This window comes from Carcharodon carcharias, chromosome 2, assembly GCF_017639515.1.
Source record: "Carcharodon carcharias isolate sCarCar2 chromosome 2, sCarCar2.pri, whole genome shotgun sequence".
Taxonomy (NCBI): domain Eukaryota; kingdom Metazoa; phylum Chordata; class Chondrichthyes; order Lamniformes; family Lamnidae; genus Carcharodon; species Carcharodon carcharias.
This window is the reverse complement of record NC_054468.1, coordinates 175,261,133-175,286,040: the sequence shown is the minus strand read 5'-3', so window position 1 is coordinate 175,286,040 and position 24,908 is coordinate 175,261,133. Positions and strand designations below refer to the sequence as shown.

General features: G+C 38.5%; 1 protein-coding gene across 3 annotated transcripts in view; it reads left to right on the top strand.

Annotated features, from left to right (window-relative positions):
* The window catches only part of erlec1 (endoplasmic reticulum lectin 1), a 29,747-nt gene extending 6,225 nt beyond the window's left edge, over positions 1-23,522 (top strand). For 2 of the 3 annotated variants that reach the window (XM_041175040.1, XM_041175057.1), the window contains exons 3-14: positions 1,470-1,550; positions 2,478-2,555; positions 2,638-2,704; positions 3,976-4,022; positions 10,951-11,174; positions 11,341-11,479; positions 12,639-12,800; positions 14,909-14,968; positions 18,104-18,228; positions 20,694-20,771; positions 21,351-21,426; positions 22,797-23,522. In XM_041175040.1, the coding sequence (XP_041030974.1) occupies positions 1,470-1,550; positions 2,478-2,555; positions 2,638-2,704; positions 3,976-4,022; positions 10,951-11,174; positions 11,341-11,479; positions 12,639-12,800; positions 14,909-14,968; positions 18,104-18,228; positions 20,694-20,771; positions 21,351-21,426; positions 22,797-22,868 (1,209 nt within the window). In that variant the 3' untranslated portion in view covers positions 22,869-23,522. The remainder of the gene's footprint in view (positions 1-1,469; positions 1,551-2,477; positions 2,556-2,637; positions 2,705-3,975; positions 4,023-10,950; positions 11,175-11,340; positions 11,480-12,638; positions 12,801-14,908; positions 14,969-18,103; positions 18,229-20,693; positions 20,772-21,350; positions 21,427-22,796) is intronic. The other variant, XM_041175047.1, reaches the window with a different exon arrangement.
* The last annotated feature ends 1,386 nt before the right edge of the window (positions 23,523-24,908 follow it).

The following is a 24,908-nucleotide window of genomic DNA, read 5'->3' as shown; positions in this document are numbered from 1 at the left end:
TCAAACCAGTTACTACTTTTTATCTTAATAACAGCTGTGTATCTTTCATATAAAGTCTATATGTATGGTTTAACTTATTACTACTATAGACTGAATGTGGTAAAGTAAGTGTGACTCGGGTAGAAAGGGAAAGATAATTCATAATTGCGTCAAATCTGAAGACATCTGACAGCATTTTGGTCGTTGCTATCTTTTGTGAAGTTAGCAAAGTAAACCACATACTGTATTATAATTATGCTTGCTGTGGCACTATCAGTTGTTTTTATTATGTAATATTGATTATTTTCTGTGCAGAAACTAAACCATTGCTGAAAAAAGAGACGTGTTGTCAAAGCTTTTTGCATTGCGCTCATCAGGACAGATGCAAGAATGCTAAATTTCCACGGAACAAGAACTTATGCTGCATGAGAAAAGGGGTACTGATTGGCCATGACGTTGCCATGGCGAATGCACCAGGGAGCTATTGTCCCCATGCTTTTGTTTATTCAAAAAAAAAGGTGCAATGTCTGGACATATTCCTTTTGCCTGCAGAGAACAGGCCCTTGCATAAGAGTATATGTAGCTCCTCACAAGTGTAAGTGAGCTATGTTGCAAGCTCAACTGCAAATCTTAAATTGGTTGTTAGTGTAATTCTTTGTACACTAGGGATTGTTCATCAAATGCTGCCCATCACAGAAACATATCTAACATTGGACATTATGTTCTGTTTTGTGAGCACGGTTTGGTTGAGAACAGTCAGTGTGAACAACCAAAGGAATGTGCTGTTTGATGCAATCCGCCAGTTGTTGGGATGTACACCCTGGCATCTCACAGGCATTGAAATTCATATACCAGATTACACAATTGGCAGCATTTGCGGAAAAATCCCACATGTTTGAATAAATAAAAACATGGGGGACAGCAGCTCCCTAGTGCATTCGCCATGGCAACGTCTCAACCAATTTAAGCACCCCTTTTCTCATGCAACATAAATTGTTGCTCCCTTTGAAATTTGGCATTCTTGTGTTTGTCCTGAGTGCAAGATGAAAAACTCCAACAGCATGTCTCTTTTTTTTTCAGCAAAACTCAAGTTCTATACTACCAAGCAACAAACAGAAACGTGTGTACTTCTAGCATTGTGTGTACTTCAGTGCAGTAGTCTGTTTCAATTGTTTAGCTCCATAGAAATATTATTAATGCAGCAGAAGATTTTCTAAAATTTCTGGCAAGGTTAAATATAAAATAACATGGAACCAATTTTACTTTGGGGAAGCAAGTCTTGAACCTGGTAGTGTAGTGTTTGCAATAGGTGCAATTCATTTTAAAGCTGCAGTATTGTATAATCCGCAAATCACTGACCTATGACATAATGAGAGGTCTGTTTTCATTGTGTTTTCTTGAATGGCAACTGCCCACAGTAGGGCAAGTTCCTAATCTGACTGAAATGGATGCTTTTCTGTGCAGTTAATTTTTTCATTTTGTACATTTAGGATGAAGAACATGATTACAAAGGACATGGGCCTGGTGAGCTATTGGAACCACTGTTCAAACAGAGCAGTTGTTCTTACAGGGTAAAGTTGTTTCCAGTTAATTAAGTTACAGAACCTGTTTGACCATGGTAAATCATTTTCCTGGGCTAGACGATGTAATCTTTAGGTCATACTTTCATACGTGGTTTTCTGATCACATTTGGGATGGGGGTTGTGTTCTTTTTACTGGGTATAAAGTTACTATCGTAATACCTTTTGGCAATGAGGAAATGAATATCTAATTCTGTTAAGAACAGTGTTTTTCCATATTGATGTGTTTTGCAACCCATTGTTACTTTGCATCTCAATTGTGCTTCTTAACCATCCAGAAAAGACCAAATGGTGTAGGTAGAGCCCCCTCCATAACACTGTACTGTATGTTAAACAACTATAGATATAAAGCACTCATCTGGCTACTAATTTAGATTTCATTTCACTTCCAAATTGTAGACTTGTTTCTCAACGCACTCAGTGATGTGTCCAATGATGGCTGACATATCAATCATTTTTGTCAGTGATGTATCATGGCGTAGGTTTTTTTCTTTCATAAATCATGAGATTTATGCCTCTTCTATGTGCAGTTTGAGCCTCACCTGATAACTACTGTGAAATCCATTCTTTGTTATTACTACTGGCCAATTATCCATTTATTGTTTAAAAAACTTGACATTTTTATAGCTAAAGCAACAATGTAGTAAACTGATTCATCTTCTGTCTTCCAAGCCAAGGATCACCTGGTTGAGGGCAAATATAACTAGGGGACACTGATAACTTTTGCTTTTTGAAGAAATATAACATTATATTCAGCTATGTAAGCTTGTGCCACACTTCTTAAAATGTTAAAAGTGTAAAACTTTTGAAGTGCTTGTTAATTTCCATGATTTTGTGTTTTACACAATAATTAATGTTTGATTTATATGCAAATACCACTCACTGAATATTTCTAATCGAATTCTTTCTACAACGCAGATTGAATCTTACTGGACATACGAAGTGTGTCATGGGAAACACATACGCCAATACCATGAGGAAAAAGAAACTGGCCAGGTACTGTGCCTATTTTATCAGCCTGTAGTGTTACCAACTTTTAGGTGATTGTTCTGCTAACTTTTATATATCTTCAACTTAGCAGAAAGTTAATATTCAGGAATATTACCTTGGTACCATGAGCACGCCAGCTGATTCTGAGACCGAAGGTAAGAAACAATGTCTTTCAGAAAGCACAGAATTTTCACTTATCCAGCACAGTACTTTCTTGGAGCATGCTATTTACAAACCTATCAAGAAGTGTTCTATATGATGATAATTAAAATGAAAGGCTGTTTACATTCAAGGAGCAACAATTAAAAATAATCCTTTTAGGCCTGACCACTTCAGATACTGTTCGTAGCTAAAGGTAAGTTATGGATTGTTCACTTCTGTTTCATCACTTACTATAATGTCAATTCACATTGTGTGGCTTCAGAAATCCACAACTTGTATTTATATAGTTCTTTTAACGTAGTAAATCATTGCAAGGTGCTTTAAAGGAATGCAATCATACAAGAATTGACGCAAGCCAAAGAAGGAGGTGTTGGGACTGGTGGCCAAAAAGAGAAGGAATCTCATAGATTAGGACTTAGGTGGCTGAAGGCACAGCCACCAATGCTAGGGTGAAGGGAGTGGAGAATGCACAAGGCCAGAGTTGGAGAAATGTGGAATTCATGAAGAGTTGAAGGCTTGAAAGGAGGATGGAGAGACAGGTCGGGCCAAACCAAGGAGGGACTATAAACTAACAGAATCTGATACTGCTTGTTTAGGATCAAAAAGAAATGTGTTTAATTTATATCACTGGCTCCACAAGCTGAAACTTCAGTTTAACTGTCCAACGGAAACATTTTTAATTCGTACAGATATTTTTACACTCTTTCATTCATTATCAGTTCATAACACATTTTCTCAATATGCTTGAAGGAATATGAAAGGAATCAAGTTATAGATCAGGATGTGGAATGCGAAACAGATGTTTATAAAGACAATGATGGAAATACAATAAATCCTAGTGCCTTTATAGAACAGTATGGAAACTCTTAGAATAAATTTGAAAGATATGATACACCAAAGTAACATTTATGTAGTTACCCTTCACTCTGTACCAGTGCTGTCTTTCGCTGAGATTCATTTGAACAGCAAAACAAATACTAATTTTCCCAAGCGTAACGTTCATATATCTAAACGTCAACTCCTAGACAAAGAAAAGAGTGGAGTGAAGGGTCTAAGAACCAGCATTGCGCTCCGATAGGAGTAACGAGTGACATTAATATGAAAATTTCCAGTCATTAAAATTTACTTTTATGAAGTTAGGTTTCCAAAAGGATCAAAGTCCTGAGGAAGAGTTTGCCCTGTCAGCTGAGTAAAATTATGTATGAACAATTGATGAACATTCAATTGTATTTCAAATAGTTTAGATTTCTCTTTTTTTGTCTAGATTCCACTGCAGAACAGCCAGAAGAATCTGAAACTGAGAAATTGAAAGTAAGTGGAACGCAACCTTATTGTAATTGCCTCCCCTTCATGCTTTTGCAGAATGATTCAGATCTGTTATAGTTTTCCAGTACAATAAGTCTGTGCTTAACGTTGGGTCACTTAACATTTCACTTTAGTGTTGTTAATAAAGTCTCAATGTATCCATTTAGCATTGCCAATTTCACTTTAGTGTCATTTGCCACATACTTCCTCTTCTGTGGCCTGCTTGCTCACGTAATCTTTCCTCAGTGCTTCCACTCCTGCCCTCAGCCCCTCTTCCTCTTGCTTCCCACTCTCCATTATTCATTTAGTCTGCGGTGTGTGCTTCAGTTGCTGCACTGGCTCCTGTTCTGAACTTGCACTGAAGACCTCGGCTCATTCTAGTGGAAGGGTCACTCAGCTCCTGACCTTATTACAGCCTTGGTTCAAACAAAAGGTTTGAACTCCAGAAGTGAAGTGAGAGTGACTGCCCTTGACATCAAGACAGCCTTTGACCGAATGTGGCTTCAGAGAGCCCTGGCAAAACTGGAGTCAATGGGAATTGGTGGGAGTTGGGGGGAGGGACCCTCCACTGGTGGTTGTTGGAGGTCAATCATCTCAGTTCCAGGACATCCCTGCAAGAGTTCCTCAGGGTAGTATCCTAGGCCCAACCATTTTCAGCTGCTTCATCAATGACCACCCTAAGGTCAGAATTGGGGCTGCTCGCTGATGATTGTACAGTGTTCAGTACCAATTGTGACTCCTCAGATGCTGCAGCAGTCCATGTCCAAATGCAGCAAGACCTGGACAATATCCAGGCTTGGGCTGACAAGTGGCAAGTAACATTCGCACCACACAAGTGTCAGGCAATGACCATCTCCAACAAAAGAGAATCTAACCATCACCCTTAATGTTCAATGGCATTACCATCATTGAATCCCCCGCTGTCAACATTCTGGGGGTTATTATTGACCAGAAACTGAACTGGACTAGCCATATAAATACTGTAACTACAAGAACAGGTCAGAGGCTAGGAATCCTGCAGCGAATAACTCACCTCCTGACTCCCCAAAGTCTGTCCATCACATACAAGGCACAAGTAAGGAGTGTGATGGAATACTGTCCACCTGCCTGGATGAGTACAGCTCCAACAGCACTTCAGAGGCTCGACACTATCTAGGGTAAAGCATCCCGCTTGATTGGCACCCCTTCCACAAACTTTTACTTCCTCCACCACCGACTAACAGTGGCAGCAGTGTGTACTATTTACAAGATGCACTGCAGCAACTCACCAAAGCTCCTCAGCAGCACCTTCCAAACCCACAACCACTACCATCTAGAAGGACAAGGGCAGCAGATAGATGGGAACACCACCACCTGGAAGTACCTCTCCAAGCCACACACCATCCTGACTTGGAAATATATCGCCGTTCCTGCACTGTCACTGGATCAAAACTCTGGAACTCCCTCCCGAACAGCAATGTGGGTATACCTATACCACAGGGACTGCAGCAGTTCATAAAGGCAGCTCACCACCACCACCTCAAGGACAATTTGTGATGGGCAGTAAATGCTGGCCTAGCCATCGATGCCCACTTCCTGTAAATGAATAAGAAAAAAGATCCAGGTTGTTTAGAGACTTCAGCTGCTACCTGCTTCAGCCAACTTCTGCCACTAGATAGAGCCTAGTCAATCTAAGAGTACTGTAGGTGAGTGTAATTTTATTTTAAATATTGTGTTACTTTTATATTTACTGATGTATTTTATTTTGCAAGCTATTTCAACTAGGAATATACAGTGCTGTACGTGCTTGGTACAGTATTTCAACTTGTGCATTTTTTTTTGTGGGCAAGAAATGTCCAATAGAACCTAACTCTGGCTTTAAATTGATTCCTCTGGGCACCTATGATTACTTAGTCATTTCACTGAAAGCCAGAATTTTTAGGAATGCAACCACAACTTTAAGTGAGGACTCCCTGTATAAATTCTAACAGGTTAACAAAGCACTTTCATTTATAGAGCACCTTTATTGTTTACAGGGTGTCCCCAAGCACATTATGGCCAAATTATCGTTTTTACTAAGTGTAGTTGGTCGCTAGTTGATGGAACATGTTCCGTGATCCTGAAATTAGGTAATAATTAGGAAATAATTTCATAAAATTATAGGATTTAAATATTGAACATTATTCACAGTTTGAATGAATTACATCCTAAATGTCATCTTATTGTCCACTATAACTCTTCTGTTCGTTCATTTGTGGGTGCTCTGCCCAAAGGCAGGTCCTTGGTTATTTGGCAGTTTTTTGCCGGTGGTGGTACTGTAGTTTTGAATTAGCTGAAATCCGATCACTAGATGGCACTATTAATAAGGATTTGGGAAGTGATGCAGTACTGCAGTGCTCAATCATTGGACTGGATTTTGTAGTCAGCAGCAATGTGACAGCACTCCTTTTGAAGAAAGTTGCCCACAAAGATCTAACAATCTAACATGAATTTCGTCTTTCCCAAAGTTAATTTGATTCTCGCGCCAACTGTAAGGATCTTTGGCATCCAGCAGCAATTATGTTATCAAGCAGACTAAGCAACCTGTCACATTGAAGAATTCTCACACAGCAAACCAGGAAGTAAAATGCACTTATTATACTTCACGTTCTAAGCATTTTGGTTGGCGATTTGGTGATTGGCATTCTTCGATCTGTGAGAGATGATGGGAATGCAGCCTCAGAATTTTGGTGAGGCCAGATGAGATCAATGGCTGCAGTTTTTAGATGGCTGAAAAAGCCAATTTTGGAAAGTGAAATCTGCCACAAGTGCCGCACATGAAGTTGTTCCTTGCCAGTGATGGCTTGTTGGCAGGGCTGGCATCTGCTTTGGAGCTTCTGAAACCAAGTTGTCATAGTGGCAAACTGTCCAGAACTGGTGTCACCATTTGCATTGATCAGCTACTGTTTCCCACCTGTCATAGTCAATGTTGAAGGCTTTCATGTCTCTTTTGACAGCATCCTTGAATCAGAGCTTTGGGTGCTCTGCTGGTCTCTTGGTATAGGCTACCTCCTCTTGGGGATGTGGCCATCTTCCATGCTGTGCACGAGCCCAAGCCAGCGAAGTTTCCTTTGCATGATTACCACTAGCATGCTTGGCATGTTTGCCCTAGAAAGGATTGCTTCATTAGTGTCTCCATTTCTCTTTCCATGTTATGCCAAGGATGTGCCGCAGACACCAGCAATAGAAGTCATTGAGTCTTTTTTGTTGGTAGGTGTTGGTTGTCCAGGCTTTGCTGCCATAGAGAAATGTGCTAAGGACCTCATAGATAAGCACCTTGGTCCTGCAAGCTAGTTTGTCGCTTTTCTATGCCATTTTGTTAGTCGGCCAAAGTTGGTGGCTGCCTTGCCAATGTGTGTGCTGAGCTCTTCGTCAAGAGACAGGTTGTCTGGCACCATGGATCCAAGGTATCAGAATTTCCTGACTGCTTCCAGTGGTGTGTTGTTGAGTCTGAAAATTTCAATCATTTTACAGAGTAAAATAAAGATTGCAACATTCACATAGAGTTAAGCTGGAAGCTGAAATATCATAAATCAAAACTACATTAAAGAAAATTACATTGAAAGCCTGTGGAATTATTGTCAAGACAGAGAAATTTGACATTCCACAAATATTAGTTTTTCAAAGCAGGGGAGACAAATTAACAGCAAGACCAGGAGTATCAAAGTGGAAGTCCATGTTAATTCAAGTGATTTTGAACGATCCCATCTAAGGGAACTTCAACAGCGCACCCTATGGAAAGGAATCACTGACAGCGACTTCTGGATTTTCGTGTTTAGCTGTGCATGTGCAGAGTCCCGAAGTTGCTATCAGCTTCACAGTTGCAATGGTAGTGAATGCTGACCATTTCACCACCATTGCAACCAAAAAACTGGGCTATGTGCAAATTCTGACAGCAGGTATTACCTGTAGAGTGTTAGAAATCATAGCTTTAGAAGTGCCATCAGATTGTGCCATGGATGTCAGTGATTCTTTGTGATAAATTGTCAAATCATTACCGTAGCTTGGGCGGCAGCAGAAAGGCTATATCTTTCTTCTCAAACAAAATGAGAGTTTCTGTCATAGAATTGCAAAAGATTTTTTGCAGTTGCAATTAATGAACCTATGATTGCTAATTTACCAAGGAAATGTTGAATGGTTTTTGAAGGAGGAAGTAAATACATATTTTAAAGAGTGGAATTTGACATCATTCATTCTAGCCTCCTTATTGTATTTTCAGCCCTGGTAAAATTAGTTCATTTGACCAAAACAAGCATGAAAACGATATTGTTTTATGAATTGTGCAATCCAAATTTATCAAATATAGTGAAGACCAGTTAAGTGTCTATATTGGTTAAATGAAACCTTTTTCCAAATCCAGGCTGTCTTGCTATTATATCAACATTAACTATCCTGATCAAGTACACACTGGTTTAAAGAACGCTTCATCTGAGTGCACAGTTTTCCACAGCTGTTGATTGGTTAATTTGACTAAGTTCATGGATTCTTGTTTCACAAGCCTGTTATTCAAAGTAGAAATAATATTTTCAACCTTTAAACACAAAATGAAGTTGGTTTCTGTAGATGTGCGCACCTAAGATGCTGCTAAGCCACCTGGCAAACAGATTCTCATGAATTGTTTTTGTTGAATAATTGAGTGAATTCAACTCTGAAAAATGTACTCCTATGGGGGAAAGTAACTGGATGACTGATGCTAGATTATTCCCATTTCTATAAATGCAAGGTTTTCAAAATGTGCATGCAAACTAGAAACCACTTACCATTAATGGAAATTTCTTGCTATTCCTAAATATTTTGCATGCTATATAAAGATCAGTCTGTTCAGTCTAAGAAATGGATTGATGAAGAATTTGAAAAATGTCATTAGTTTCTTGTAAGCAACAATTTTGCAAGAACTGAATACACAAGACGAAATCCTGTTTGAAACTCCTTAATTAGCAATGACAAGTAAGTTATCATTATTAACAAGGTAAAATACAACCAAATCACCTATTGTAAATTTCACTCACTTTTTTGGAACCCATTAAAGTAGGAGTTTGGTTAAATCTTCAGCCTGGTTTTTGTACATCTTTTGCTGCCAAAAATAATACACTTTTAAGTGGCATCATTGAAGCTGCAGGTTGTCTTGTGGGTAGTTGCTCCTCAAATTGAAGATGCTTCAGTTGAGTTGATTTGTTTTTGTATTATAATTTCACCTTTTTTAATTCATCTAAATTCCCACTTCGTGCTTGTTTAATGCAAATTACTAGATAGTTCAATCATTTCATGCACCAAAGAATAGCAGTGATATAAATAATGTTGAAAAGTGAGAAGTATATAAATTAACATTCAGATAATTTAAATTAAACCACTGAATCAAGTGGAATAGAATTTAATAAATGAATACAGCCTTGGTCAAAACATGGACAAAAGTGCTGAATTCCAGAGATGAGGTGAGAGTGACTGCCCTTTGCATCTAAGTGTGGCATCAATGAGCCCTAGCAAAACTGGAGTCATTGGGAATTGTGGGGGGGAGTTCTCTGCTGGTTGGAGTCATACCTAGCAAAAAGGAAGATGGTTGTGGTTGTTGGAGGTCAGTCATCTCAGTTCCAGGGCATCACTGCAGGAGCTGCTCAGGTTAGTGTCCTAGGCCCAACTATCTTCAGCTGCTTCATCAATGACCTTTCCATCATAAGGTCAGAAGTGGGTATGTTCGCTGATGATTGCACAATGTTCAAACACTATTTGCGACTCCTCATACTGAAGCAGTCCATGTCCAAATGCAACAAGACTTGGACAATATTGTGGCATGATTGTTACTTGCCACTTAAGTGCCAGGCAATGACCATCTCCAACAAGAGAGAATCTGACCATCGCCCTTGACATTCAATGGCATTACTATCACTGAATCTCCCAATATCTGCATCCTGAGAGTTCCATTGACCAGAAACTGAACTGGACTATCCATATAAATACTGTGGCTACAAGAGCAAGTCAGAGGTTAGGTCTCCTGCAGCAAGTAATTCACATTCTAACTCCCCAAAGCTTATCCACCATCTACAAGGCACAAGTCAGAAGTGTGATGGAATACTCTCCACTTGCTTGGATGAGTGCAACTCCAACAACACTCAAGAAGCTTGACACCATTCAGGGCAAAGCAGTCCACTTGATTGGCACCCCTTCCACAAACACTTACTCCCTCCACCACCAACAAACAGTGGCAGCAGTGTGTACCCTCTGCAAGATGCTCTCTAGAAACTCACCAAGGATACTTAGGCAGCACCTTCCAAACCCACAACTGCTACCATCTCAAAGGACAAGGGCAGCAGATGCATGGGAACACCATCACAAAGAAGTTCCCCTCCAAGCCTGACTTGGAAATTTATTGCCGTTCCTTCATTGTCACTGGGTCAAAATCCTGGGACTTTTTCCTTACAGCATTGTGGGTGTACCTACACCACATGGACTGCAGCAGTTCAAGAAGGCAGCTCACCACCACCTTAAGGGCAGTTAGGGGTAGGCAATAAATGCTGGCCTAACCAGTGATGCCCACATCCCCTAAATAAAAAAATAGAAAATTTGTGATATCACTTTTTAATTGTAGATGTATAAATTCTGATATAATCCCTTTATGGACCAGGTGTAACTTGTTAAATTTTTTCTGTATTTGAATTTGGGTGAGATTTTATACAAGGGACTATTGCTTTTTTTTTCCAATCTCATTTTTTTTGCAACTCTCTCAAAAATACTGTGTAAAGGATGAAAACTAGCTACCCTTCTTTACAGAGAAGACAAACCTGTAACATTTTTGATACTGAGATATATGCTGCAAATTATGTTGTGAATGCTTTCTCTTATCATTAATAGCCAAAGATAAATCTTGTCCAGAGTTGTTGAAAGGTGAATGTAGTAAAGTGGCAATTATTTTATTTTTAAGGTTTACACTAAAAACATAGAAGGACAGATCACTCCTTATTACCCGGTGGTAATGGGAAATGGTACACCTTGCAGCTTAAAACAGAACAAACCAAGAGTTACCACTGTAATGTATGTCTGCCACCCTGAAGCCAAGCATGAGATCCTCTCAGTTGCTGAAGTCACCACCTGTGAATATGAACTAGTAATCTTGACACCACTATTGTGCAGCCATCCTAAATACAGGTAAAATAGCTAAATGTACTGTGTAATCTTTAAAATTGATACACAAACATTGCATAATTTGTAACCTCAGTAGTTTAAAGGTAATCTGTTCTGACCACATTTTTGTAGTAATTCTTAATAATTTGATGCCGTGTTTGAGTTTTAACCTTGTTTTTATCTTGTATAGATTTAAATCCTCCCCAGTTAATGACATATTTTGCCAATCAGTTCACGGCTCGCCATTAAGGCCTCAAAGTCTTGAACAGTTAGAAAAACAGCAAGAAGATATGATGAAACCGCCTTTCACTACCCAAAGAGCCCAAGAGGTAACTGTTCTACCAATGGAATTTTTAAATAATTTCACAACTAGCTAAGGAAACCTGTCCCTGGCTGTTGCCTCATAATTTCAATCCGTTTTGTTTGGGCAATGCAAACTTTATATTTTATCTGTTTGCAAAAACAAGTTAATGAAATTTGAGAACATTTCTTTTGGCCTTTTACTATCCAGCATTTATTTATTTTAAATGAGAGTTTGTTTTTGAAACTGACATCTGTTCCTTAAAACCAATTGCAACTGCTCTTCAAATTCTATGTTGCCTAGATATTGATTTAAGCCTTAACAATTTTTATTGGGTGAGGACACTTGGTTTGTAATAACTGAATCCTAGTTTTGAAAATTTATTTCAAGTTATTAAAGTGCTGATTAAAATATTATTTTGGTATCTGTCCAGTATAGTTCGTCAGCTGAGCACATGATCCTTCTCCAGTGACTATCATCTTTCCTCTTTCTCCGTTTTTGAAAGAGTGGCTTCACTTTAGTGCCTCCTCTCTGATACCCCTTAACTAACATAAAGGGGTTTTAGGATGAACCCATTTCTTGCTGTGGCATATTGTGACCAAGCACCAAAGCTGCTGGTGGTGTGGGCTTTATTTGCTTCATCTTATTTTGACATTGTTATCAAAATGCACAATCAACATTGGAATTTTTAAAAATTCATTTAGGGGATGTGGGCATCGCTGCCTAGGCCAGCATTTAATGCCCATCCCTAATTGCCCATAAGGTGGTGGTGAGCTGCCTTCCTGAACCACTGTAGTCCCTGTGGTATGGTACACCTGCAGGTATATCTCAATGTGATTTGAGTGTTTTGCAAAATTATTTCAAATCGATAAGAGTTGGCAATACATTTGAACCTGTGAAAATATACAATACAGGGACATTATTCCATGCTATTAATCAGGTGGACTTCTAAAATCTATTTTGCTGTATCCTGAGAGCTTTTGTCTGGAAATATGTTCCACTTGGAATTTATTTTTCTTTTAGAAGTAATTTCCAGATGTTTCTGTTCTGTGTAACTTTCAAATAAGCAGCAGGCTTTCTTTAATTTCCATGCTGAACTTGAGAGTTAAGCGGACCTACTTTTTGATGGTGCTCATGTATTTGAGTTAATTAATTTTGAAAATGGTTATCACGTTGGATTATAATAGGAACTGGACACAAAATCTACACGAGATGAACAGTTTTTAACTCACAAGTCTATCAGTATTGGAGGAGGACAGCCAGTTGCTGTAGGAACTACTCACATCTCCAAACTGACTGATGAACAGCTCATTCAGGAATTTCTAAGTGGCTCCTATTGTTTCCATGGGGTAAGAGTCCAGCCCTTCTTTGATATTTTTGAAAGATAATCATAAGAATGCTGATTAAGTTAGGGATCACAGCATTAAATATAAAATTAAGTAATTTGGATGAAAATTTATGCCTTTGAGAAATAAAACTGGAAGTTAATGATGTCAATTTTAATAACAGGTTCAGTGTAAAGTTATAAAATGATAATGAAGAGTTAACGATAAAAACGCGAATGGAGAAAGCCAGCGTTCCTCGAGATAGGCAGGAATCTAGCTCAAATTCATCGGGAAATAAAGTTGGCAGTTGGGATAACCGATCAGCAGTGGTAAATGTTCAAATACTGGCATGGGTGGATTACCAAATAAATACATTATAGTAAAAGGCTAGTTCTAGTGAAAAGCAAACAAACTTAGCTCTGATTTTATCATATGCCTCCTTTCTAACATTGCTGAATCATGAATGTAGAAAATGTTGTGGAGGGTGTAAAGGGAGATCGAAGGAGAATAAGATAAAAGACTATCAGATGATTGGTTGGATAATCAGTGGTGAAGAGTCAACAATTTAAAATTATCACAGTGACACTGAGCAGAGTAATTGGGAAAACTATGCAAAGAATTGTTGGAGTATGGAATACCTTTGCATATTTCAACAAAATCCATTGCATCTTTTTGAAGGAAAAGGAGATACAGAGCTATAGAAGAGAATAGAGCAATGGGATCAGTTGCCATAAATGTGATAAAATACATTGCTCTCTGTGCTGTGAACTGGTAATAACTGGTGACAGCTTTTAATTATTTGCAAAGCAATGGTTACAGTTTGTATTTCGTGTTGGAGAAGAGCAAAATACATACCAGACAGAGTCTTTGTGCAGAATTGTTGAACAAGTGTGCCCCCAAGTTCTTTCACCTAGCCTGTGTGTTTATAAATATGGTACCAGACTGAGGAATTACATCTAATGGGGAAGTTTAAACAGGTTGGGCCTTATTTCTCCAGAAAAGAGAAGACGTATGGGTTACCTGATAGAGATATTTAAAATTATGAATGGGTTGGACAGAATAGATGTGGAGAGTGTGTTTCCATTTGTGGGTGAATCCAAAACTAGGAGCCATAAATACAAGATAATTATTAATAAATCAAATAGTGGTATGAGGAATTTACTCCATGACTAGGATATGGAACTCACTACCGCAAGAGGTGGCTAAGGCATGTAGCTTAGATGCTTTCTAAACGAAACTAGACAATTACAGAGAGAAAAGGGAATAGAAAGATTTACTGAAAAGCTGAGATCAGGAAGATGGGAAGGGAGGAAACTCATGTGGAGTATAAGCACCAACACAGACTAGTTAGACCAAATAGCCAGTTTCTGTGCTGTATGTTCTATGTCTTGACCATCCTGTATTTCAGTGAGTCTGTTTTTCTATATGCAGAGATCTTGATTTTTGTGTGACTGTCATGCTGCCTTTATATTTATGATGTCTTGCTATTTTTGTGCAAGGGAGTCTTTGAATCTATTGTGCATCAGGCTTTATGTCTCTGCAATATCATGCCCCATGCATTCTAAAAGTGGACATCCCTGAACCAGCGAATCCAATAGAGAATCTGAAATAGAATTGTACCCATGATTGTCAAACTTATTTTTAAAAAATGATTTAAAAGACAGAGAAAAAGATGGGAGAAATTCTCACTCAAACTTCTCCATCCCCCAATATTTTCGTATACATCCTCTGCCAGGTAATTTCAGGGCAGCTGCAGCGTGGGCTGAGTAGGTAAATGGTCACCATGCATAGTGTATAGTATAGGAAGGCCATTGTTAGCAGGAAATACTAAACCCACCCTAAAGGGAGTTAAGTCCTCAAAGACAAATAACTGCAACTAAAGTGTTTTGGTATTGCTTTGTTCCTTTGCCAGAAGTTGAACTTTCCATCTATCTTTTGGTTTGTCTATTTTGTATAGTTTAAATGGTAACGCAAGGTAATTTAAATTAGCGGAGTGGAGCATCCTCAGAAATTGCTGACATTTACTATTTCTCTAATTTCGCTGTCCATTACTGAAATGTGTATTTTTGTTACATTATTTCTGTTTCATGGTATTTCAACTTGGAATAATTTACTTCTCTCCATTGTAACAGGGTGTAGGATGGTGGAAATATGAATTCTGCTATGGTAAGCATGTGCAGCAGTATCATGAGGTATGTGTATTTGGATAATGCATTATTTCATTTTCATTAAAAACACATTTTTAAAGGTTTTTAGTTTGGGTTTTGAGATTTCATCTGACAAGACTCAAGAATTTTGAAGCCAGCATTGCACACACCTATACAAAATCAGCGAACTATGTACAAAAGCAAAAGTGCTGGAGATCTGAAATAAAAACAAAAAATGCTGGAAATATCCAGCAGGTCAGGCAGCGTCTATGGAGAGAAGCAAGGTTAACATTTCAGGCCGAGATGACCTTTTATCAGAACTGATGAAACATGAACTCCACACATGCTGTTTGACCTTCTGAGTATTTCTGATGTTTTTTTTATATATCTGAGGACCATATCACCTATTTGTCAGGAACTACATTGTCCCTCACTTAAATTTACATGGTAATTTATACTGGAGGAAATTTATTTGCTGATCACATATGTAAGCCCACTTGGTTAATCCAAACACACAGAACAAAATAAATGGAAGTTATTTGACATGGTGCTGCATTTTATTAAAACTTTGACGTGTTTTAATTTGTGTCTACATTATTGGTAGGTGGATTCAATAGCATCAGCATATCTCTCTGGAGAACATTTTGTAGCCATCTTAACTTCAGATGTCTTCAGATTAGGAAATACAAACTAACCTGTTCTAATTCTTTCCTGTAGTGGCCACAACCATACTTTGACCGACAGTCAATTTTGCCACCTTCTGACTTGTCAATCTCTATCAAACCATTGAAAATAACTTGGTCAGCCAGGGACCTATCTAGAAATTTGGATTCAACCAAAAATATACTAGAAGTTTTCTACATCTCTTTCCAGAGGTACCATTGGAACATTAGGTGGAACTTCCATCTTCTTACTTCCCAATTATCTGCCAGAGCTTTCACAGCACAAAACTTCATGCAAGACATAGAATCATAGAAATTGTAGCACTGAAGGAAGCAGCTCAATTCTTCACCCATGTCAGCGCTAGCTCTTCATTTACGAAATTTACTCTGGGAAGGAATGCTTTTTGTTTAGGATATGAAAGTATCTCCCAACCCATTAATGTGTTGTGCCTATGTTTGTTTTGGAAATTTCACAAACCAACTCCGCTTCAAATGCTGGGGGCTAAAACTTTAAAACCAAAGGTCTCTACATCCAAACAATCTCGAGAGACTGTGCTATAGGATACAAAATCTATATTCCTCTTAATGTTTAACAGCAATGGGTAATCAAGATTCTCATTTCATATTCCTGTTGTCATCATTGATCATTATAACACAATAGTACACTTAATGAAATCTGCTAACCTGTTACGGATTACCTTTTAAAAGGTGTAAAGATGATTTAGCACTCCCCTATATTTGCAAACTTTCTATCTTTACATGGCATAGGGGCACAGGCAGTTCACAATGGGCCTTAGTTGAAGGAGGCTATATGAAGGAAATAAGCATTAATATAAATAGTTAAAAATGTAGTTATGTAAACATTTTAACTATTTCATGTGTGTGTAAAGAATATCTTAAAATTAGAATTGGGGGAACCAGATAGTTCAGTAAATTTTAACTCCCCTTTTAATTATGGCACCTAGATTTGAATACTCAAACTAAGGGTTGAAGCCTCCATACAGATTTTTCCTATGACTCACCTGGTTAAGGCAATAAATAGCTGAACCGAACACACCAGCAAGATCGGGTCATGTTGAGTTCACCAATCTGAGCCCAGGTGACCCTAGGAGTTGCTAAAAACAAAAAAACTGCGGATGTTGGAAATCCAAAACAAAAACAGAATTACCTGGAAAAACTCAGCAGGTCTGGCAGCATCGGCGGAGAAGAAAAGAGTTGACGTTTCGAGTCCTCATGACCCTTCGACAGAACTTGAGTTCGAGTCCAAGAAAGAGCTGAAATATAAGCTGGTTTAAGGTGTGTGTGGGGGGGGCGGAGAGATAGAGAGACAGAGAGGTGGAGGAGGGGGGTGGGGGGGGGGGGGTCCCCTACAACCACACACCCCCTCCACCTCTCTGTCTCTATATCTCTCCGCCCCCCACACACACACCTTAAACCAGCTTATATTTCAGCTCTTTCTTGGACTCAAACTCAAGTTCTGTCGAAGGGTCATGAGGACTCGAAACGTCAACTCTTTTCTTCTCCGCCGATGCTGCCAGACCTGCTGAGTTTTTCCAGGTAATTCTGTTTTTGCCTAGGAGTTGCTATATTGGTGATGGGAGAAAGAAGGGAGATTTAGAGGATAAGTCATCCAGAGTTCCTGCCCCTGATCACTATCCAGTGGACCCTCCTGGAAATATTCATGTGTGCCCATTGTGCAAAAACATGATTGAGCTCAGCTGGCATGCTGCACCAAGGAATCCATGTCTTTGAAAGAAAAGGAGAATATTGGCAGAGAAACAACATATTTGCATATTCATTCACTCACATTTGTGTGCATACATTTCTTAGTGGGCACAGATCGCAACATAATATTAACAGTAATTTGTTACAAGCTGAATTAACTTTTTTAATAAGGAAGACAGTATGATTGGTGGTGTGACAAGCATTGGTGCTTGCCTGAAATTGTGTTGATGGGAAATTTAGAGGAGCACAAACATTCTCTACCATGTATATGACCCATGCTATGCTTAAAAGCCTGACACTAGATGTAAAAATGGAAAAAAAAAAGAGGGTGTTGATGGAATATTTGTTGTCTCAGAGATACCCAGCGATATTGTCAAGCACTCCCAGTTCAATGAAGTACCAGGCTAAATCTCTCTTTACGCTTCCCTATCAATATAGCTCTGCCTCAAAAGAGTTTGTCCCTGTTGTATTATTTCAATTTTCCAAACTGTCTCAGAGGGAGATTGCAATTTACTGCCAAACTGGGGGCTGGTGTGGGAGCTGGATTAAGACACGTTTGCCTAGGGATCTTACAGCCAGATGACAGGAGAAATTTTTGTCATATCAGACAGTGTTCAATTCAAACCCAGGACCAAAGGTGAAATGCTAGTGACTACCCCAGTGTGCCAATTTTCCCCAGAAAATAGCTTTCTAATACTGATTGTCTCCATCCTGACGCACACTTTTATCTCTCTTATTTTAAGCTGTATCGATAAGAATGTCACAGAATGATTACTTTCTATATTATCTGAAGGATAAAGGAGCTGGAAAAAGCATCATAGTGGTTGGCACCTGGAATAAAGAAGAGCACGTCACATGGGCTTCAAAAAATTCAGCAAGGGCTTACCAATGGAGAGAAGACGGAACACAGAAAGTGAGGTAAATTTGTAAGATTGTAATACAAAATGCACAGGGTAGGCTTCAGCTGGAACACTGGACAATTTTGGGCACCACACTTCAGGAGGAAAGATGTGAAAGCTTAAAAAAAGTAGAGGAGGCTGTGATGAATATCTGGAATATCTAGTTCATGGTTCATGTTAATATTTAGTTCTGGGAAGACTGCTGTTGTGAAAGTAAGAACTAAAATGCTGGGATTTAGAGATTGCCAGAACACCTAAAAGTTCAGTTCAGAAGGTTACAAACGTTTGTTTAATGGAGTCAGAATAGAAAAGATGGAACCATAAAATAGCAAGTGGGCTTATTAAACTGGAGAAATTGTGAAGCAGGGATAATTGGCTTGGGGATCAGTTTGAGGATAGACCAGAGCAGGCTACATGGTAATGGAGATGGGTGGAGCTTAAGAAGGTTCTCTGGTTTCAATTTATGTGTGTGTGCTGGGAGAGAGAGTTAGTTGCAGTTCTCACAGAGAAGCCCTGGAAGTGATTAGCTGGCTTCAAGCAGTTAGGGCTGAAGAAATCCTGAGGAGCTGAGAAGGTGGAGGAAGGTTGCTGCTTCCATGCTGGAGAGGGTTAGGGCTCAGAATGAGCCCTGGGAGCCATTTATAGCTTGGTGCAGCTGAGATTGGAGTTCGGAAAAACCCAGGGGCAATCTCAGCTAAATGAAGCTAGCGGTCTGCAAAAGAGCTAGAACTGTGTCAGTAATTAGAGGCGGCAGTGAATCCTGTAGAATGCAGCCTCAGAAGAGATTGAACAATCAGGAGATGAGCAGTTGTTGAGGCAGTCCAGGTTGGAGCGGTTTTTGAGGGAATTCAGAGACTAGATCTTCAGAAGTGAGGAGTTGAAATCCCTCTTGAGGGAGCCAGAGCTTTACCAATTTAGCAGGCTTTTGTGATTCAAAGTGGTCACTGACATCTGGATGAGTTGCTGAGAAGTCCATGGAATATGTCTTGGTCGCATCTGCCATTTAATATGCAGTTTGGGACGTTCAGTCACAGTTTGCCTGGTAAATCATATTAGCTCCTGTTAATTCAAAATGTTAGAGTATTAGATAGATGTAAATTGTTTTACTTTTCTGGCTTTGTACAGTAAAGTTTATTTTGTTCGTTTGAAACCATGGAATCCTGTGGCTTTATTCTCCTAGTGGATAACTGGGATTTCAAAATTCATTTTTTTTAAGTTATTGGTCCCGAACCAGATCATAACATGGCTTACCAGGATATTCTCGGAGTTGTGGAACTTCAGTTATGAAGAGAGATTGGAAAAGTTAAGATTGTTCTCCTTGGAACAGAGAAGGCTAAGAAATAACCTAATAAAAGTTTTCCAGATAATAAGTTTTGATAATTTTTCTCTACCTAATCTATCCCCTTTGGCAAGTGGGTCAACAACCAATGGTCATGGATTTGAAATAATTGTCAAAACACCTAGAAGGGAGATGAAGGGAATTTACTTTTTAAGTTTTCAAGATCTGAAAAAATGATTGAAGTTGATTCCATAAATAAATTTGGAAAGATTTTGGACAGTACTTGTTGATGAGGAACTTGGATGGTAATGGACCAAAAGCTGGGAGTGAGACTAAGCACTACTGCTTGTTCAAAGAGCCAGCAAAGACACAATGGGCAGAATGGTCTCCTTTTGTGCAACAAAATTTCTGTGAATAACATCTGCAAGTTATCATGAGCCATTAAATAAATCCGACCTCTTCAATTCAGTTCATATTGTGCACTATCACTCCTGTTTAATAATGTGTGATTCAATCACAGGAAACATCCTTCAATCACTGTGGGCCATGATGCTTCTGGCCAAAATAGAAATATTCTACCCCAGAATAATTACTGTGCAGTACACGGCAGCAGACAGAACTTGAGATTATGTTGCTCACCTGCTGTAATGACTTACATAATGACTTACAATGGCATTGTGTGAGCCACTTTGTTTGTTGCTTTGTAACAAGATGCAGAGACATACTCATAACAATTTAACTACTATCTTTGTTATGTACTTGACACAAGTATTAAACATTCATTTTAAGTTTAGTGATTTTAGAGGAATTATGCATTAAATTGCAGTAGAAATTTGTTTTAAATGTTGCTAGAGATTGTAGACCTGTCATTGAAGTAAATTATCAATATTTATGTCACTTCTGTACAAGCAATCTTTCTCTGAACCCATCATGTTGAACTGTGTTATCATTTTTCTGCATCATGATCCAGTTACAGATGAAAACCACAATCATCTGGCTAATGCTGGAATTAAATTTTGCTTGGCAGAAGTTATGAAAACTTTTAGGTTGACCTCAACTTTAGTACTTTCTTGGGGATGTTTAAAGTTTCTAATTTGAATCTCCAAGAAACATTCACGAAGTAGACTAGTAATGGATTTTATGTTCGGTACATTTCTAATAAAATGTAATGATGTTCTAATCACAGTTAATTTCATTTTTTTCAGGGTTGTTTCACATTTTTATGGAAATGGTGATCTTTGTGATTTGACAGGAAAACCACGACAAGTGGTTGTAAAATTGAAGTAAGTTTAGTCTCTGCTGCTGCCATACTTACAGGCCTGTCTTTCTCCAGTCTTATAGATTTAACTCAATACTTTTAATCTCCAAATTGATACAGTATGATTTTAAAATTCTCATCCTTGTTTTCAAATCCCTTTATGGCTTTACCCCTTCCTATCTCTGTAATCTCCCCCAGCCCCAGAACTATTTGAAATATCTACACAATTCTAGTTCATGAGCATCCCGAATTTTAATCATTCCTCCATCAGTGACCATGCTTTCAGTTTCCTTGGCTCTAAACTATTGCCTCCATAAATCTCTCTACCTTCCTACCTCTCTTTCCTCCTTAAGAACACACCTTAAATCTTTCTTGTTTGACCAAGCTTGGCCATCTGTCCTAATATCTCCTTGTGTAGCTTGGATCAAAGTTTGTTTTATAATGCTCCTGCAACATATCGTTACATGAAAGGTGCTATACAAGTACAAATTGTCCTGCAGAGCTAATTTGATTGGTCAGAGTTCAAATTTGCTGTGTTTTGTAAATGTCAGTCACACTTTCCTTTTCTTTGTACATTTAAATAAATATATACTTTATTACACAGGTGTAAGGAATCAGAGTCCCCTCATGCAGTTACAATCTACATGCTTGAGCCACAAACCTGCCAATACATTCTGGGGGTGAGTAAAGAGTACTTGTTGCAGAGTTACATTTTCTTTATGGTCTTTTCCATTTATACCTTTTATTTTCTTAAAAACAAAATGTCCATTTTTTAATTCTTGGGATGTGGGTGTCGCTGCCTAGGCCAGCATTTATTACCCTTCCCTAACTGCCCTTGAGAAGGTGTTGCTGAGCCACCAACTTGAATCACTGCAGTCCATGTGGTGTTGGTACACTCACAGTGCTGTTAGGCCAGGAATTCCAGGATTTTGACCCAAAGACGGTGATCCAAGTTAGGTAGGTGTGTGACTTGGAGGGAAACTTGCATGTGGTGGTGTTCCCTGGAGTCTGATGCCCTTGTTCTTCCAGATGATGGAGGTTACGCGTTTGGAAAGTGTTTTTGAAGGAGCCTTGGGAAGTTGCTGCAGCACACATTGCTGTCACTCTGCGTCAGTGGTGGGGGAGTGAATGTTTAGAATGGTAGATGGTATGCTGATCAATTGAGCTGCTTTGATTTGGATAGTGTGGAGTTTCTTGACTGTTGTTAGAGCTACACTCATCCAGGCAATGGAGAGTATTCCATCCTATTCCTCACTTGTGCCAGATGGTGGAAAGGCTTTGAGTAGTCAGGGGGTAAGTTACTCACTACAGAGTTTTCAGCGACTGACTGGCTCTTATAGCCACCATATTAATACAACTGGTGTAGTCGAGTTTCTCATCAATGGTAACCCCGTGATGTTCCTACTTACCTTACCTCAGCCTTTCGCTATATCTTTCTATTCCCTTTTCTCTCATCTGATTATCTAGTTTGCTTTCGAAAGCATCTAAACTATTTGCCATGACCATTTCTTATGGTTACAAATTCTACATTGTTTAAGGTATTTGTACTGTACTCAGTTAAATACTGTGGGAAACAATTAGAAAATAACGTGAGTATGTTGGTACATCTCCCACCTCCAAATGAAATTGGGAAAAAACTAATTACTTCCTCTGTTGCCAGTATAATACGTTATAACTTAAGTAGTTTAAAAACTATTTAAAAAGTCCCATAAAGTAGCCATGTAGGAAGTGGATGAGTCAAGTGAACAAACAAGTGAAATTCGTAACACAGGCTCTTGCAGAGTATATCTGCTTTCCAACACCATTTAACAGGGTAGTAATACTCTAAAAGTCAGATATCCTTGTAGTTAATGTCATTGGCGTGCAGCTTATTCAGTGATCTAGTTGATTTTATACAGTGAGTCAGCTGAGTCATGCAGCAAGATCCCAGATTCAGCCTCTGGCCTGTGTTGAATTAGTTGACTGTACCTGGGACACTGATGTGGGAAAATGGCTTTGACCTCTGATGTCTCAGTTGTCAGGTCTTAACTTTATTGTTTGTTTTTCTCAGGTGGAATCGCCGGTAATTTGTAAAATTCTGGACACAGCTGATGAAAATGGATTACTTTCAGTACCCAGCTAAATGACAGCTCAGCCCAGATTTCTGCTAGGAGAACAAAATTTACTACACTAAATATTTGTGAGAATACATATACAGATATAGTGTGATATTCCATTATCAGCATTTATCACATATCTGTTTCTTTTAAAAATGGACAGCTGAAAATAAGTATTTGGTAGACATTTGTGTCTAAATAATAAATGGAAACAGTGGAGTAAGTCATCCACTGTGTTGAGTGCTTGTAAATACACTGTATAAAAGATTTAGACTGCATTGGGATACCTTTGAACTTGTATAATGTTTGAAATGATACTTGAAACTTGTACATCTGATGTGCTCAGTGTAATTTTACCAAGATGTAAATTTAAAATTTAAACTTTTTTCCAGATCTTTTATTGCAAGAGTCATCTTTTTGTTAAATCCTAGCAAATGCTAATTTTTCATAAACTATCAAAGGATCTTTATTCACTGCACCTTAGCTGTTGGACCTCCTGGATCGATTTTCCATGAGCATTGCAGTGTATTTCTTGGATTTGTTTTTATTTTCCAATGAATTTTTATAACACTTTGAAAAGTATTATGACTTCTGCTTCCACGTACCTTAAATGTTCTTTCTACCTAATTGGAATAAGCAAAAGTTGTGGCTAAATTGAATAAAGTAATCTGTTAATACTAGAATTATATAAATGCATATAGTTTCTTTATGGCTGTGAATGAAAATCAAATAACTAGCATCAGCAACTGGTGCAAAATGTTTCATTTGAGCAAGTTCACTTTAGAAGAATTTTTTAAAAAAGCAGATTGTAACTTCTGTTTAGAACTAGCTAACTGAGCCATATAGATCAAGAATGTCCTGGAATAGATCCCCAATCGATTTTGGGGTAATTGATCTCAGTGGGGTAGAAGTAGGAGGCACTATAATTGACTTTGGGTAGGGGACAATTGAGAAGGCTTTCCTCCTTCAGAGACGAAGATCTGAAAAAAACGATCACATGAGCTGTGATGTGGCCCCTGCTTCAGTTGCTGTCAAAGCTCAAACATGAATAGTCATTGGGTAAAATATGGTAAGTCAATGGTACCAATAAATCCAAGCCAAAGCAGAAAGTTAGCACCTTGAATAGGGGAAGGGAGGAAATGGCTGATAAAAGATGAGGGGAAGAAAGCCGATTGGCTCCTCACTTTGTTTCATTAGCCTCCAACAACTTAAGTCTGATATGGAAGACCAAATTGTTTAATAGCATGATCCCCCAACTGAACAGTTAGCATGGGAAGTTGCCAATAAGCTGTTGCTGTAATCTTTCAAGCACAACATTGTTTATCATTACAAATTTTAACGAACCTGCTACTTCTGGATTATTTGTGATTATAATGATTGATTTATTCACGTTTTCTCTTTCACTTTGCAATTCTTTGTGACAGAGACTAAATGGATTTTAAAACTATCTATATAGCAGTTCCCATAGTCTGCAGAGTAAAATATGAGGGTATAGGCTAAATAAAATTACTTACACCCAAACAGCCATTCTTATAGCTGTTGTGATGTAACAGCAGTGAGAAAAATGTATCACAAAAGAATAGTGCAAAAGCGAATGACAATTTTTTTCATCCATCACGAAAGTCTTGAGAGAGAATGTGGATAAGGGAAAACAATCAGCAGAGACTATAGTTAGAATTGAGGAGCAAGAGAGGACTTAAAACTATAATGGGAGTTGCCTACAGGCCTCCTGCTAGCAATGAACTGAAAGAATTTATTAATTCAGAGTTCAGAGAGGCTTTTAGCAAAAATAGCTGTTTTAATGAGCCTGTAATTTTCAAATAAATTGGGAAGAATAGAGCATCTCAAACCAAAGAGGTGGTGAATTTCTTAGTCAAATCAGAGTTTTCTGAAGCAATATGCTCAAAAACCAACAAGAAGGTAGGTGTGCTCGAATTAGCAATGAGTAATGATCTAGACTTCATTAATCTAGCAGTAAGAGAACATTTATCTAACAGTAACCATGATAGGATTGAATTCAAAGTTAGGTTTGAAAGAGAAAGCATAGTCAACGATCCTAGATTTTG